Raw genomic sequence first — 16783 nt, forward strand, 5'->3', positions numbered from 1 at the left:
CATATCATGGCGAAGAGTGGCATATGAACTAGATACAGAGAGAGGTAACAAGTAATGTTCAAGCCAATAACCTAGGAACTTCAATAGTGGTTTTCTTTCTGGATCATGTTATTACAATGCTAACAAGTAACAGACTAATTTAGAAATTATCTTGTAGCACACAGTCTCTCACATGCCAAAGAATTTATCCATGATGTACATTAACATAAAATGTACCCTGGCTACATAAAGCACAGATATATTCTATCCCAATTAACTACTGTAATGACAACTGAAATACTACAGGTGAGAAGTAGCTCAGTCATGCATGTGAATTAGTAGCTTACTCAGGAGTCTTTCTAAAGTGCCTTAATGAGAAAGCAAAATACCTCACAGTTCAACAGCTGTCACTTGAGGCGAAGTATTCTGCATGTATGTTATCCAATATATAATGAGCTGGGCTCTTGGGTGGGAGAGAGAAAATCCTGCACTGTTTTACCAAGGTTCGTGAACCACTGTTGCTATTCCCAATTAGAGCAAATTAATCTAAATGAACTGAGATGCATTTACTGCAAAAGTAAATTGCATCACTGGTTTAATTTTGGTAAGATTTAAAAGGGACACCTGGGCCAATTGGGACCCAAAATTTAGGTTATATAAAAAGGCTGGTGGGTGGGGGTTGTTTTTCTAAAACACATGCACAGGCAAAATTCTTCCTTCACTTACACAGTGTAAATCTGCTGAAATTAATTGATTTATTCTAGATTTACATGCAAGTGAGAGCAGGCTCTGGCCAACACTGCTAAGTACCGACTGATCTTTGTGCCTCTTGTTTCTTGTAGGGGGAGCTAACACATATGAAGGGTGCTTAAAAGGTATTCAGGTAGCGGACTTCCTTCCCACAACTCAAGCTGAAAGCTTCAATTTATTTTCTTCATTAGCAAAAAAATTCTTTATTTTCCCATATACGAAATCCCTGCTACTTGTAAGAAAACTAATCATACAGAACTTGTGTGAAATACAGTCTGTCAACACCACTTCTTATGACCACCTACTTGAGCAGTCAGGTAAAGCCAGAGTCCTGATCTACTTTTGTTTTATAGGAAAACTGATCCCTAATCCTGCCCAGGTCTCCAAACTCAGCAAAGTGAAAGAATGATCATGTCCGGTGGCCACTTACTCTTCTCAAAGCTTCCCTTTCATTCATTATGTACTGAGTATGACTCTTTTGAAGACACTTCATTTCTAGCAAGCTGCCATATCTTACATGGTGACAGCTTTACTTAAACAGTTAAGCCTGTAAATACACTTTAATGCAAAAGTTCTTAATGTATCAACTGCCACAGAATAAAGCTGGAGTAACTAAATACAAAATAAACACTGATAAATGTTGTAGGAAAGAGTACCAAGATGGCTCAGTGATTTTTATCTGAACTAACATGAGCTCAAACACACGTAAAAAACACGAAACAGTGAATAATAAGTGATGCCAAGGACTGACTTATAGGAAATCTGACTGATTCTCTGCCCCTTAGCCATCAAGAGATTGCTGCATAAGCTGTAAGTTCAGTCCACTAAAGGAAAGCAAGTGCATCACATCACTCATCATCATCCCCTTTACCTAACAAAAAGCCCTACTGATGATCACCATATGGACTATGTCAGATACTCCTTGGCTGAACGGATTGTGGCTACAACACAGCTGCTGCTTAGGTGTATGGAGAACGTATTAAAGGAAAGAAAAGACAGGGTATACCTGTAGCATGAGATGCTCCAATCATTCTTCCTCGAATCAGCCCCTCTCGCTTTTCATTTCTTACCAGCTTTGTGTTTCTTGGAAGATTTTTTTTGATATATTCATCTAGGTCTTTTTTCAAATCAACTGCAAACAAGAGAACAAATACAGGAAGCCAATTTAGTCATAGCTTCACTGCAGTTGCATGTAGAGTAAAAACAGCAAAACTGTGTAGCATGCAGAGTGATCAAAAACCTCCTTTAGATGTTAGTTGACAACCTTCAACATGAATTCTGTTCAATTTCAGTGAAGTCATTCCAGGTAGTACACCCAATCCCAAGATTCCTTGCCACTTTTTGTAGCTTTGCAATCATGTTATCCTATTAAGTGTTTCTCTTTTCCCCTGCTGCTGTGTGAGACATCCATGGAGACAAAATGGCAACTGGCTGTATAGGGAAAAGGATGGAACTGGCCAAGTGCTGTGTGCCGACAGCGTAGCCTATCATGCTGACCAATATTGTCTCAATGTTTCCTTGTTCCTGTATAGATCCATCTGTATCCACCAGCTGTCTCTTGTTTTATACTTAGATTGTAAGCTCTTTGGAGCAGAGACCATCTTGTTTTGCTCTGTGTTTGTACAGTACCAAGTACAATGAGGTCCTTGTCTATGACTGGGGTTTCTAGGTGCTAATAATAAAAAATTAATTAACACAAAAAGGAATATTTCTCTCTCTCTCTCTCTCATCTCTTTCCAATGTAGCTATCTTAGGTGTTATATCCACTATTGCTACAAATAACACTTTCAGACAGTTGTGTGATTTAAGTTAGCAGTGTCCTACAAAGATCACCACTCTAAAATAAACCTTAATGCCTTCGAGGGGGAAAACATCTATCAACAACTCAACAGGTATGGATAATGAAAGTATTGGTCCATTTTTTTCTCTGCTTTTGCAAAATAGTGTCTAAAAGATATGCAAAGTAGTTTATGACTCCGATTGCACCTTTCCAGAACCCAAGGAGGATCAAAACACACTCCGGAAGAAGTACATGCTTTTGAAGGAGAGCAGAGATCATTATTACGGCCTGTAAGTACCACCTTAATACAAGTATATAATGATGGTAAGAGGCATTGTACTTCCTCAGTCTTTTCAATGCCAACATTTCCCACGTAAAGGAAAGGCGGGCAGCAGGCTACTGTCATTGGGGGGAGGGACTGATGAAAGCCAGAATACTGGAGAAGAGTAACGGAGCACACAGAGACATGGAAAAGAACAAATGAAGTCACAGTGAAACAGCCGGCCAGCTGGGATATTACAAGGACCAGGGTTATGGAAGATTTTACAGAAGAGGAAGAAACATTGGAATAGAAGTAGCGTAGTAGAGAGAAATCACATCGGCCTGCTAGACATCAGTTATAAGAAGAGCAAAGTCATTGTCAACAGGATTAATACATCAGTGGAATGGATGAGGAGGGCAAAGCTGTGCGTTCTTACAAAGGACAAGGCAATTTTTTATCAGGGAGATGGTGAAGAAGCAAAAAGGAATTCCTGATACCGTCTTTATATATTATAAAAACAGAACAGTGACCATACTGGGTCACACTATGGTCCATCTTGCCCAGCATCCGTTCTTGAACAGTAGCCTATACCAGAGCTTCGGGGGAGCATACAGAATAGAGCTATTACAGAGTAACCCACCCATCTTCACTCCTGGCTTCCTAGGGATGTCTACACTGCAACGTAAATCTGTGCTTGAGCTCGGACTCCAGCCTAAACACACCTTCTTCCGTCTACACTGCATTGCACTAACCCAGGGCTCAGACCCAGTTTGAGTCAAGCCGGGAGCCAGGGTCTGAGCCCTATTGCTTTGCAGTATAGATGCAGCCCTGCTTGACTCAGGTTCTGGGAATCATCTAGAAGTATCCCACAATTCCATGGGACAACTTCTTTAGTACTTTCTATCCCAACAACCTGCAATCCACTCTACTGAAAAAAGAACTTACACACACATGCCCATTGGCAAATGGCGGCAGTCCAGGTCAGCATTCACCCCTTCTCTTCTGATCACCGATCTGCAAGCACACCATCAGAGAGCCTCCTGGGTTTGCAACGGAGAGCGAACCAATCGAGCCTTTGCAAAGCAAGCTGCTTCCTCATCATGGGAGCACTGCCAGATTTTGACGAACCTCAGTGCAAAGCCCGTAAAACTGTGGACTTCAGAAAAATCACCGGGAATGACTAGGCATAGCAGCAGATAGTTAAAAAGCTGTCAGCTCTGCAGATTTTCCGGACAGGTGATCAGTGCAGAGAGCGCATTAAGAGCAAGTACTGGAAGACCAGGGACAAGAACCGCACGTCGGGCAACTTGACCATTTTATGAGGACTTTGACTGGGTCCTGGGCAGTGCGCCCAGCACGGAGCCAACCATGGTTCACGATGACCTGGTCAGCCAGGATGATGCCCTGCTGGCCCTTGAATCCAGCATGAAGGCTGACAGGAGCCAGCAGCAGGCTCCCAGTGAAGAACATGAAGTGACTTTAAATGAAAACAGTCCCAGAGCAGGCCGTGGATGAGGCTCAACTGCAAATTCTCAGTCCCTACTTGAAAGAACTCTTTGATCCTCTCCCATGGAACAGCCTGCTGCTGAGCCTGCAGAGAACCTGGTGGAGACAGAAGCTGCCCCAGAGCCTGAGAAGTGTCTGACTTGAAGTGCACTGCTACAGTAATGGAGGGGCTTCTGCTGTAAGAAGCAATGCAGAAATGATAAGACCCACCTTCCAATGTTTAGCCACTAATAGCTGACCGTATCACAGCAGCCAGGCCTCCCCAATCCCACTCTTCCTCCTCCCGACCCAACACATGGAGCTCAAAATGGTGATTTGGAATTTCAAACACTCATAAACAGCTGTAAAGGTTATTTTAACTGTCTCAGAGGTTTGCTAGGGTCATTCGTGTTTTCCTGTCAATAAGAAGATATTTGCCACTCTGTAATCACTCCTCCTGGGCGAGGGAGAGGGAGAGGGAGAGAGTGAGCGTGTGTGCGCTATTTCCAAATCTAGTCCATTTCAGTTCGAGTGTACTGTCAGTTATTTCCCAGAACTGAGCCGGGTGGAGTAAAGAGGCATGTTTGTGTGCAGCCATAACAGGGTAAGCCACGTGTGAGCTAACACAGTATCATGTTAATTCCCTCATGGCTGCTGACCCAACCCTGGCTGCTGATAGCTGCAAACTCTTCCTGAAACAAGAACTCCTGGTAATTAGTCACACTGCCGGGAAGAGCATATTTTCCAAACCCCTCAATATAGCTGACTAGCTCACTCCACTCACAGATGTGCTGTTCAGTGACTATTAGTTGGAATACTTCTGCTGCATACACTGCAGGTTTTCCTCCAGCAGCTTGGAACAACATCTCCCTTTGCCAATAGAGCACCACAAAAACTGTTATGTCTTCCAAAATACGAAAGGCCTGAAGTGACAGAAAAAACCTTTGCAGAGAGGGCACTAAACACCCCTTCATATGGTAATTAGTTATGAAATTTTTATGAAACAGAATAAAGGTTATAATTTTAACCTTATCATTGTCTCTGCACTTCTGTAACTGCAATTAACCGGGCTGTGTCCAGAGACAGTATGAGGACTGATGCATCCCCTTCACAATATGTGTTGGTTCAGTTTAGGAATGTTACATTTTATGCCCTTGAAATTCCACAATAATTAACTCTGTGCTCCTCCATGGAGCTACTTTAGACAATAACCCTCTGTGTCTTGTCCTATTTCAGGCCCCTCAACATCTATTGCCTTCCATTCTTCAGGAACTCCATCCCTGGCCCAATGTACCTTTCCCAGACCGTTCCAAAAGGAAGAGTTTCCATGATGAAATTATGATTGACGCTCTTGAGAGGATAGACCAGCAGGTCTAGTACCCGAAGAAGAGGGACAAAAGATGGGAACAATGGCCCACTGACAGGCAGGAGGAAAGTGAGGCTCACCACCCAGGTAAAGGACAGGTTTTCAGCAAGGGAGCTGGCGCTTGCAAAGCAGTTCCCGGAACATGAACAGTGGCTAAGGGAGGAGGACAGAGCTCACAGAGGACTGTTTCAGCAACTTGTTTCCATAATGGCAGCAAGAGCTCCGACACCTGCAGCCTCTCTCACATCATGCCATGATGCCCAAACATCCCCTTAGCCCAGCAGTAGCTTGGACTACTCCATGTTGGGGTGGCCCATGCGTTCAGGACTCATGAGAGAGGCTGGGCAATACAACTAAACCCCACACAGCCTTCCTTCTTCCAGATCCCCTCCCCTGCTTCCAAATGAGGGGGAAAACATGTAAAGAAGGGAAAAGAACTGGGGGCAGGGGGGGACACATAGGGGGATTGTGTCAGGTCTTAACTATTTCCTGCCTCGGGGGGGAGGGGGGAGCGGAGTGCTGTTGATGTGGCAGCTGCCCTGCCCAAATGACTGAGTGGTTTTCTGCTTTAAGATGTGTTTACAAATAAAACCTTATGTTTTCAAGGAAGTTTACTGCTATCACTGCACCACATCATACAACCATGATTTGAGATGATAAAGCTAAAAACATGTTCGGGAGCAATTAAGCATTAGTAAACAAACAGTGTTCCTCTATTTAAATAGGTGGAGCAATTCACATTTCAATAAAATTCATTTGTACAGCCTTTGTACCCCCCGCCCCCCGTCTAACCAAATTCGTTATTCATCATGTCATTCAGACTTACATTGCATAGCAATCAAGCCCATGCTCCTCCCAAGCACTGCCCCCCGTTCCAAAAAATTAATGAGCCAGGTTTCCCCCACAAGCACATTTGTACAGGTACTATTCCCCCGCCTCCTTTGGGCCATGTCAGTTCACAACATGAGAACATAAAGCATCCCTGACTTGCTGCCCGGGTGCAGGCAGCTCCTGCAGCGGTAGCTGCACCTTCTGGCTGAGGGTACCAATCTACAGTACCCTCCCTGTCATGGGTCCATTCAAGGGGAAATGGCACACCTCTGGCTTCACACAGTTGTGACAAGCACAGCAAGCCACAGTGATGTGGACAGCGCTGGTGACACTGGCATCCAAATGGGTCTGTAGACATCTCCAACAGGACTTTCATCTGACAAAAGTACATTCACCAATCATTCTACAAGTGCTGAGAGTGTAATTAAACCCTCTTTTGCCAGGTCCTCTGCAATCTGGATAAGTTTTCATAAGCCCAGGCAAAAAGGGGTACGTGGGGTCCCCCTGAATAATAGTGGGGACAGTATCACTGTTTATGTCAATGTCATTTGGTGGGAACAGTTTCCCAGCCTATTCATGAATGTATACTCCCAAACGGTAAAAAAAACCCTGGCATCATGGACTTTTCCTGTGAAGACCACACTGACATCCATAAATTTGCCTCTGTAGTCCACCAGTGGCTGCATAACAATGGAGTAGGAGCCTTTGCAATTTACGTACTCAGGTACTCCTTGAGGAGGGCAAATGAGTCCCATCAATGGCCTGGCGCAATTAGGAAAGCCATTCACTGAAAGCCACCAATTACCTCTGGAATAGCTTTAATGCCTACCTCCTCAGGGTAAACCACATGCCTCGTTGCCTCAGAAGCCACAGCCCCCCACTCTACTCTCCATCAACTTTCCAACCCCAACTGGCTGGCAACAGATCCTCCTCTTCCTCCTGCTGCTCCATCAGGAAATCCATCAGGTAGCTTTTGTGAAACAGAAAACACCATCGATGTGTCCACCAGAGCCTCACGGATGCTCTGCCAGTTTCCTGACACTGGAGCAAACGTGCAAGCAAGAGAAGTTCATGAAAAGGCACCTCCTCCATGTTGTTGGCTCTTGTAGCTTGGAGAGCACAGACCAAAATGATGGGTTGGCAGGCTGTGTTGGAAGCTGTTCAAACTTCCTGCAACATGCAGGGCAGGCAGTAAAGTTTTCCCACAGTGCACCACGGTCTTAGGGCTAGACTGGGGGTGAGGGGGTGCTAGGGACTCTGCGATATGGTTACTTTGACTGGAGTCTGTGCACTGTGGTGTGGTTGCCAGAGCCCCAGAGCTCTAGGGTAAGAAAACCCTTAAAATAGGGTTTAATTACAATGTAGATGCTCAAAGCCCAGGGTTCCCCCCTAACATGGGTCAGTGGACTCAAGTCCCACTAACCCTGAGCTTACATCGCCATGTAGACATACCCTTAGAGAGACATGGTGGGTGAGGTAATATCTTTTATTGGACCAACTTCTTTTGGCAAGAGAGACGAGCATACACAGAGCTCTCTCTCAGTCTGGAAAACATACTCATTGTCACAGCTAAATACAAGGTGGAACAGATTATTTAACGTAAGTAGTTAGCACTTTTCAAAAGGATCATTCAAGATGAAGTGGCCAGTTAACAATTTTCCCATCATAGGGGAGCAATGAAGGCGGGGGGGGGGGGGGGGGGGGAAGGCAGCTGAAAGGGAAGAGGAGTTGTTAGTGGGTTATAGATAGCTGTAATAAGCCATATACCCAGTATCTCTATTCAGTCCATGCTTTTTAGTGTCTAGCAACGTTATGAATTTAAGCTCCCAGACTCATCTTTCAAAGGTGTGCAGATTTCCTCCAAGAACGAGGACTGAGAGGTCACATATAGAGAGAATAATCACTTTGTGAAGTGTTTGTCTACAGGTGATTGGCTGTTTTTGTCTTATTTTCCTGTATGAGTTCATTCAAAAGCATAGTGATTGTGTGATTTCACCCACAGAGTTATTATTGGGGCATTTATTGCACTGGAGGAGGTACACCACATTTGTCATAGACATGTGTACAACCTATGGGTCTTGAAAGGTGTGCCAATTGTCATAGCTATGGAAATATGTCTACAGGTTTTGCATCTGTTGTTCTGGCAGAATTTGGTGCTGCTTTGAATTGGTGTCCCCCGGTCTGTGGGGAGCAAGCTCATCATTAGACACAAGGAGAGAGCTGGTGGCTTCTGGCAGTTAGAGGTTTAGGGTCACCCCAAGCATGGGGTTGCGTCCCTGACCATCTTGTCTAATAGATGGATGCAGGGGCATTGGAACAATTTTCATGGTGGGGGTGCTGAAAGTGGAAACCATGTACCTGCACCTCTAGTTCCAGCACCCCTGGATGTATGTGGAGGGCAAAACTGTACATTCACATGAAGAACCAGGCATTTCTTTATAAGGGAGATAGTGAAAAAACAAAAGGCATTCCAGCTATTATCTTTACATATTATGAGACTTCAGTAAAGTCTTGTGGATAGTGGATAGGGAGGAAAAGCTGTGGAATACCATGACATCATCCCAGACAGTGAATATATTGAAAGAGCAATATCTTTTGACTAAAGCCTTCTTAAAACTTCTAGGAGAGACACCTGCTGAGTAAATCAAAGGTCCCTATGCTGTCTGCCTCAAGGATGCTATCTGTCCCCGGTCTTAAATATGGTACAATGTGCTAAGGAAGTAGTAAGAGAGATGGTTTTGAAGGAAATCGTATAGAGAGTTAGGGATACCCACCATGCGTCATCCCAATAATACTATATAAATGAGTGAGACAGGGCTGCACAAAAACAGAAGGACTTATGAACAGGAACGAAAACTATTGCCTAAACTATTCTTCATTTGATCTAGTATCCCAAGGCAGAAATAGCTATGAGGTTACAAGAAATGGAGAACTCACATGATGAAATTAAATTAGGAAAGGTTAAACATCAAAATTAACAGAGTGAGGACAAAGGCTTCATGTGAGGCTCTGGGGGCAGGGGAGAGTAGCAAAAAATGCTCCCACCGTTCCCAATCCCCAGAAGTCCTGGTCCTGCCAAGAAGAAAACAGAACAGCAAATCACTACCCCTACACTACATGGCTGAAGTGATTAGCGGAAGATTGTGTGCGCCCCCCTGGACAGTCTCTGAAAACAGTGGAATACAAAAGGTTAGGCCCCAGGGAACCCCTGGAGGGCTTTTTAAGGTAACTTCTGGAACAGAGGTTTAAGACTGCCTTGGTGTCTCTTTCCCCACTAGAGTAAGCAGTAAGCCTTCTTGTAAGCAGGGCAGGCTGATTTTGTCTGTCACAGCACCCAAAAGCCACCTCTGCCCCTGAAGAAGAGCTTCTCCCCTCATTCAGGCAAGCAAGGGAGCTCTGGAAATCAACTCCAGCCACTATCGTGCTCTGCTGAGGTAGTTGAGGCTTCTCTTTGTGAGAAAGCAGAAAAGTGGCTTTAGGACAGTGTGGGACAGCTGTATGGCAAGAGGCCCAGCTGAGGAAGATACTTCCCCACTTCATTTTCATCTCTTTGGTCTCTTCTTCTCAAGGGAAGAATGGCACCAGCCAAAGTCATGGAGGTCACCTTCTTCTGTGCTGCATTTAGTAAGGTAGGGATTAAATCACAGAAGGAGGGAAGGTAGCCTAGAGAGAGGGGGAAAATCCTGGATGAAGATCAACAGATAGGATGATAGCCAGAGTGAGTGAAGAGGGAGAACCCAGCCCCTGAATGGTTTCCAGCGGAGACATAGAAAAGCTTCTTTAGTGTATAGGGCATTTTAAATTGTTCATGTGTGTAAGGAACTTATTGAGGGGAAACCCAAATTCAAAGACATGAGCTATACATGACAGAATATAAGGCTAAGCAGCAGACCATGTCAGGTACTCCAGGTCGGAGACTATCCTTGTCCTGAAGAGCTAAACAAACAAGACAAAAGGTAGGAGAAAGAAGGTACTATCATCTCCATTTTATACCAGTTAATGAAGGCACAGAGGAATTTGGTGATTTACCCAAGACCACACAAGAAATCTGTACAGAGCCAGGGACTGAAGTTCTGGTCCAGGGTCTTAATGAGAAAACCACCCCTGCTCTCTTTTATTTGTGAAATTTCTTCCATTAGAAGAAGGTATCAATGTCATCGTTAGTTTGTTACACTATCAATGAGAGAGTGCACCAATCCTTTTGTTTGAAGAAATCTCACTCCATTCTCCAGCCACTTGAGCCTGGTTTAAAATTAGAAATATTAGTATGACCGCACCAAGGCTTTGAGACTAACTAGGCTTTCAAAATAACTACATACCAAAAGAGTAGCAGGGTCAGAGGGCTTGGTTAGCAAGGAAGGATGTTTATGTTTAGTCAGTGCCATATTTGAAGACTTAATTTTGAGGTAAGTTTACTGCTGAACTTAAAGGCTCTGAATCTTGAAAGCAGTAAGTTGTGCCAGAAACTCTGTGGTGTGGGATGCACATTCCTTCCAAATCTCAAGAGAACAACCTTGAAACAGGCATTTAAACATTAAGCATGCTTATTGGCAAAGGACAGTATTTAATCCTAGTTCTCTCTCCAACTTTAACATTTGCTCTGACCCAATAGAAACAAATTAGCTTTGTAACAAGAAGGGAATTCCATTCTAAACCATACAGATGTAATCAGCCTCACAAAGACAAGAGAGTTTAAAGCGTGAAATCAGATGGTGATAAACAGGAGGAGTTAATTATGTATATTAAAAAAGGATCAGATGAAAGAGATGCATAAGGCTGCAGATGTTTATACAGCAAGAAAATAGGAAGCACACACAATGCTGCTGTAATTGCTGTTTATACAGACATATTTCTCAGCTGCTGCTTAGCTTTTCAAATGCCAGAATGCTTCCAAGTTAGTGGCTTATTTTGATTTGCAGAGCGTGCTAAAGAAAAGGGCTGGCGCATGATCTTTAAACCACAGACAAATATTTGACAACTCATTCTGACAGACCTACCCGCTTTAGGGGCCCCACCACTGCACTGACCCCTTTCCAGTTTCCTAGGGCCGGACAGCTGCTCCGTCAAAAGCTAGTGAAAACCACTCCCCGGGGCAACCTCAAGGTTGCCCAAGAGTAATGCACAGCATTCCCAGCCCAAAAGCTGGACTCTGCTCCCAAGTACACCACACCACCACTGAATTGATGAGCTGGCAGAAATCACATACTATATCTGCAGTGCTACAGCAACTTATATGGCCACACAAACAACTGCGAGGCACAGGACTGTGTATAAGCAACTCTTTTTCAGTAGTAAATATAGGCTTGTGGAGAGTTTGGGCCTGAAGAATATATTCTTAGAGCATCTGCATAAGCCATTCTAAACACCAGGCTGGCCCAGCAAACTTTCCTATATATTGTCATAGGTTATGCATAGCTCAGCTGATCCCAGCTGCTTAAATCTTCGCTATTATTGACATTAACACATAACTAGTTGGCCCAAGTGAAGTTTAAAAACCTAACTATTTTGAATGGTCATGTCTACACGATACATGGTTTATTGATAAAAGCATAGGAAGAGACAGGAAAGCCGAACGTCTCCAGTAGGTGCAAGCACAGATGTGCAACGCCAGCACAAATGCATTACTGAGATTGTCACTCACCCAGTTCACTGTTGTCATCCACCAAGATAATTTCATGAAGGAGATATGCTGGAGTGCGATCCAGTACGCTATGTACTGTCCGAAGCAAAGCAGAAAATGCTTCGTTATAGAAACAGATAACTATGCTGGCAAACGGTAAATCAGAAGGGTAGGACTTTTGTCTGCACCTACAAACAAAAGACACACTTATGTTCAATGTACATCTGTACAGGACTGCACCTCCTGACAAAGCTCCATAAACAGCAACACTAATATTGTATTAGAAATTGTTCTCTTACATTTCAGTGTTACGCTCAGGGCATGTCTACACTATAAACTTAAGCCAACCTAGGTTAGGTCAATTTACAGCCACCACGGTAATTACTGCAGTGGCTCGTGTCCACACTGCCCTCCTTCTGTCAGTGGTGCACATCCTCACCAGGAGCACTTCCACCAACTTAAGATGGGCAGCGTGGGGGGCTGAAAGCCAGGGCTCTCAGCTCCATGTGCAGCTCCCCACCAGGAGCCCAGCTTCCCCTGCCCCCCCCCCCGACATCTTGACTCTGCACCGGGCTCCAGGTGCAGAGCTCCCCACCAGACACAGCCATGCTCCCACTGTAGAGCAGGGAGCTGAGAGCCTGGGGGAGGGTAGCCAGGCTCCTGGCGGGGAGATCCGTGACCAGAGTCTGGTTGGCTGCTGTGCTCCCAGTGGGGAGCCAAGAGCCTGGGCAGCAGCCCAGATCAGAGGGGCAGCAGCCAGGCTAGTAGCAGGGAGTCAGGAAGGCAGCAGGCTCCCTGTGGGGAGCTGGGAGCCTGGGCGGCAGCTTGAGCTGGAAATCTGGGTGGCAGCCCTGCTTTAGAGCAGCGACAGGCTGGGGAGCTAGGAGCCAGCTTTCTTGTCAATTTCATGGCTCCACTGGAGCCATGAAATTGACAAGAATGACAGCCAATAGAGGTAAGTAACCTAGCATCTACACAGACATTGTGTCACCCTAACTACATTGACATAAGCCCTGCGCCTCTCATGGACGATGTGGTTATGTCGTCAGTGCAGTAGGGTGCTTACATCGGCGGGAGCAAGGCTGTAGAGCGTACAGTTAGTGGATAACGTAAACTGCCTTACATCAACCTAACTCTGTAGTATAGACCAGGCCTAAGACATGTTCATTAACATAATACTTATGTTAGGGCTCAACAAAGTATAGAGTGGCCTCATACCTACAGTTCACACATACAATGCTAAGGGTCAGATTCCTAACACATAATAGTTAGAGCAGGCACTGAAAGTCTTGCAGCAAAAATATGAGGACTTTTATCTGCTTATTTCAAATTCTCTCCCTGATGTCTACAAATCTGATACGAGGTAAATTGTCATTACTGGCATTTGAGAGGGGATCAAGTGGTAGCAAAAACCTCTGGACCTAAAATGCAACTCTGGTTGCGTCAAGAAGCCTGTTCACTTGAATTCAAGTGGATTCAGCTCTGGGAGGGATATGCGCTTTTGTGCAACAACTATGGCCCATTACATTTACACACAATTGAGCAACCACAACAAAAACAAAAGTTACACCATGATTTGGAGCGGGGGGGCACACTTGGGGCATTCAGATGGTTGCTTTACTCTAAGTGTAATAGAGTAGAGAAAATTTGTGCTTTTGAAGAGAAAGTCACTAGATAGACAGCACTATTTTCCTGACATCAAGAAATAACCCTATTTAAGACAGCTTTTCTCACCTTCCCAGCCTTTATCAGCATGCAGCAATGTGGCTTAGTATATAAAGACAGAGTACTCTGCCATTCTTAGGCTCCATCAAGCCTTCAAACACTCATTAACTTGAATGTTTAAACTTTAAGGGTCTGATTTTCAAGGTACTGAACACAACAATTTGAAACACCTTCAGTGGGAGTTGGAGTGCTCTGTGTGTCTAAAAAAAGAAAAATCAAGCTACAAACGTTGTTCTAGAATACTTAGACTCATAAGGTCTATAATTAGGAAGATGGAGGAGGCATGTAGGTCATCTAGCCCTGCCTGGAATCAGGAAGATTGCTCTCCTACAGTGTATTTCTGAAAGCTTTCTCCCCCTCAACCCCCCACCTATATTTCAGTTACTATTTGATACCTCTTGGATCTAATAAAATAGCTTTCTGTGAATCCTAGTGCTCATTAAGTTTGTATCAGTAAATTTACACCCAATTTAGGTTTTTAAACAAACACTTTTAAGTCCAATTAAAAACCTTAACATTGTACTGGTGCATGAGACACAAAATGTGAATTAAAAAAAAAGTGAAATTAGCAGTCAGCCATTTACATTCACCACATTGCTTACCTTTTTGCTATTCACTCCAACAGAATAAATAGAAAAACATATATTAGATTTTAAAAATGAAAGCATTTTTAAAGAACCCAGTATGTAATTATAATACAGGTACAGAATTTTGGGGGTTTTCCCCATAATATCATTCCTTTAAAATTAACAGTTCAGAGTACACCTGCACAGAATATATGTATGCACTATACAAACTTCTCTATGCTCAATATATCTCTGTCCTCACTTGAAATATCCCCGATAGTCCATTAATGGAGATCTCTTGAGCGCACACTGATCACCACATAGAATCAATCTCACCTTTAGTTGGTTATTTGTCCATTACATAAAAAACAAACACAGAGAGGCTCTGTGTTATATCAATTAGGGATCATCAAACCCATTCCACTACCCCTAAGTGATCGGGCAACAAAATGGCAAATTAAATTTAATGTGGATAAATGTAAAGTAATGCACATTGGAAAAATAACCCCAACTATACATACAATATGATGGGGGCTAATTTAGCTACAACTAATCAGGAAAGAGATCTTGGAGTCATCGTGGATAGTTCTCTGAAGACGTCCACGCAGTGTGCAGCGGCAGTCAAAAAAGCAAACACGATGTTAGGAATCATTAAAAAAGGGACAGAGAATAAGACGGAGAATATCTTATTGCCCTTATATAAATCCATGGTACGCCAACATCTTGAATACTGTGTACAGATGTGGTCTCATCTCAAAAAAGATCAACTGGCATGGGGGCGGGGGAGCTCAGTGGTTTGAGCATTAGCCTGCTAAACCCAGGGTTGTGAGTTCAGTCCTTGAGGGGGCCATTTAGGGATCTGGGGCAAAAACTGGGGATTGGTCCTGCTTTGAGCAGGGAGTTGGACTAGATGATCTCCTGAGGTCCCTTCCAACCCTGATATTCTAAGGGCAATTAAAATGATTAGGGGTTTGGAACAGGTCCCATGTGAGGAGAGATTAAAGAGACTAGGACTTTTTAGCTTGGAAAAGAGGAGATTAAGGAGGGATATGATAGAGGTATATAAAATCATGAGTGGTGTGGAGAAAGTGAATAAGGAAAAGTTATTTACTTGTTCCCATAATATAAGAACTAGGGGCCACCAAATGAAATTAATGGATAGCAAGTTTAAAACAAATAAAAGGAAGTTCTTCTTCACTCAGCGCAGTCAACCTGTCAAACTCCTTGCCTGAGGAGGTTGTGAAGACTAGGACTATAACAGGGTTTAAAAGAGAACTGGATAAATTCATGGAAGTTAAGTCCATTAATGGCTATTAGCCAGGATTGGTAAGGAATGGTGTCCCTAGCCTCTGTTTGTCAGAGGGTGGAGACAGATGGCAGGAGAGAGATCACTTGATCGTTACCTGTTGGGTTCACTCCCTCTGGGGCACCTGGCATTGGCCACTGTTGGCAGACAGGATACTGGGCGGGATGGACCTTTGGTCTGACCCAGTATGGACATTCTTATGTACCCTATATTTGAAGTTAGGTCTCTGGGGTGACCACCGGATGGCTTCTCATATTTAAATTGAGCAGGATACTTTCTAACCAATCAGCTTCTCCATCTAACATCTGACTGAGAAAATAATTTCTACTTTAACCCTTTGATCCATTCAGCTGAGTGTCATTAGCTTGTAAAGATTCTACTGTATATGTATTTATTTGCAGACATATTGTATTTTAAAATCCAAATTCAAAGAGACTTCTGTGTGGTAGAGTAGGTAGATATATGGTTTGTGTAGGTGATCTTAAAATTACATACACGCACTGTCTTAACATAGCGTTAGTCTGACTTTCTCATGTGACCTGTTCAATAGAGATTTTTCAATTATGTACAATTATTATCCCATTTCCGTTTGCCTCTTGAGATCCAATTCCGAACAGTATTCAATAAAGCAAACCCTCCAAATTAAAAGAATAACCTCAAGCCATCTGGCTGCAAGTATTAAAGGACTGGAAATCTGCCTTCAGTGGTAACTGATATGTTGAAAGCAAAATGTAATAGATGTGTAACGGCCAAATGTTTAATTCCAGTCTCATTATTTAGCATACTGGACCCTTGAAAACGTAACATTATATTTATAGAGCAAATGGTATAAAGGACATACTTTGCATCCCTTGTATCTGGCACCTCTCTGTGGTATCCCAAACGGTTGCTGATAAGCATATTGAAGGCATGCTTCTGATAGCCCAAGTCTCTCACCTCCTGATCGTGTTCATTAAAAATCATGCCTATAATAGAAATATATCAAAATCAGTTCATTGGGTCAAAAATGTCCTCTGGCAGTGATCAAGTACTGAAATGGAGTGTTTAACTCATGCATAGTTTTCACAATCTGCCTTTACAAATCATATTTTAACCAGTTTTCAAAGCACATTT

General features: G+C 43.6%; 1 protein-coding gene across 4 annotated transcripts in view; it reads right to left on the reverse strand.

The window, feature by feature from the left end:
• GALNT11 (polypeptide N-acetylgalactosaminyltransferase 11) overlaps window positions 1-16783 on the reverse strand; it is an 87045-nt gene that overhangs the window by 40447 nt on the left and 29815 nt on the right. For all 4 annotated transcript variants that reach the window (XM_077808394.1, XM_077808395.1, XM_077808397.1 and 1 more), the window contains exons 3-5: window positions 16512-16635; window positions 12095-12261; window positions 1736-1861 (exon numbers count right to left, since the gene is read on the reverse strand). In XM_077808394.1, the coding sequence (XP_077664520.1) occupies window positions 1736-1861; window positions 12095-12261; window positions 16512-16635 (417 nt within the window). The remainder of the gene's footprint in view (window positions 1-1735; window positions 1862-12094; window positions 12262-16511; window positions 16636-16783) is intronic.

Source organism: Eretmochelys imbricata, chromosome 2, assembly GCF_965152235.1.
Source record: "Eretmochelys imbricata isolate rEreImb1 chromosome 2, rEreImb1.hap1, whole genome shotgun sequence".
In the NCBI taxonomy this organism is placed as follows: domain Eukaryota; kingdom Metazoa; phylum Chordata; order Testudines; family Cheloniidae; genus Eretmochelys; species Eretmochelys imbricata.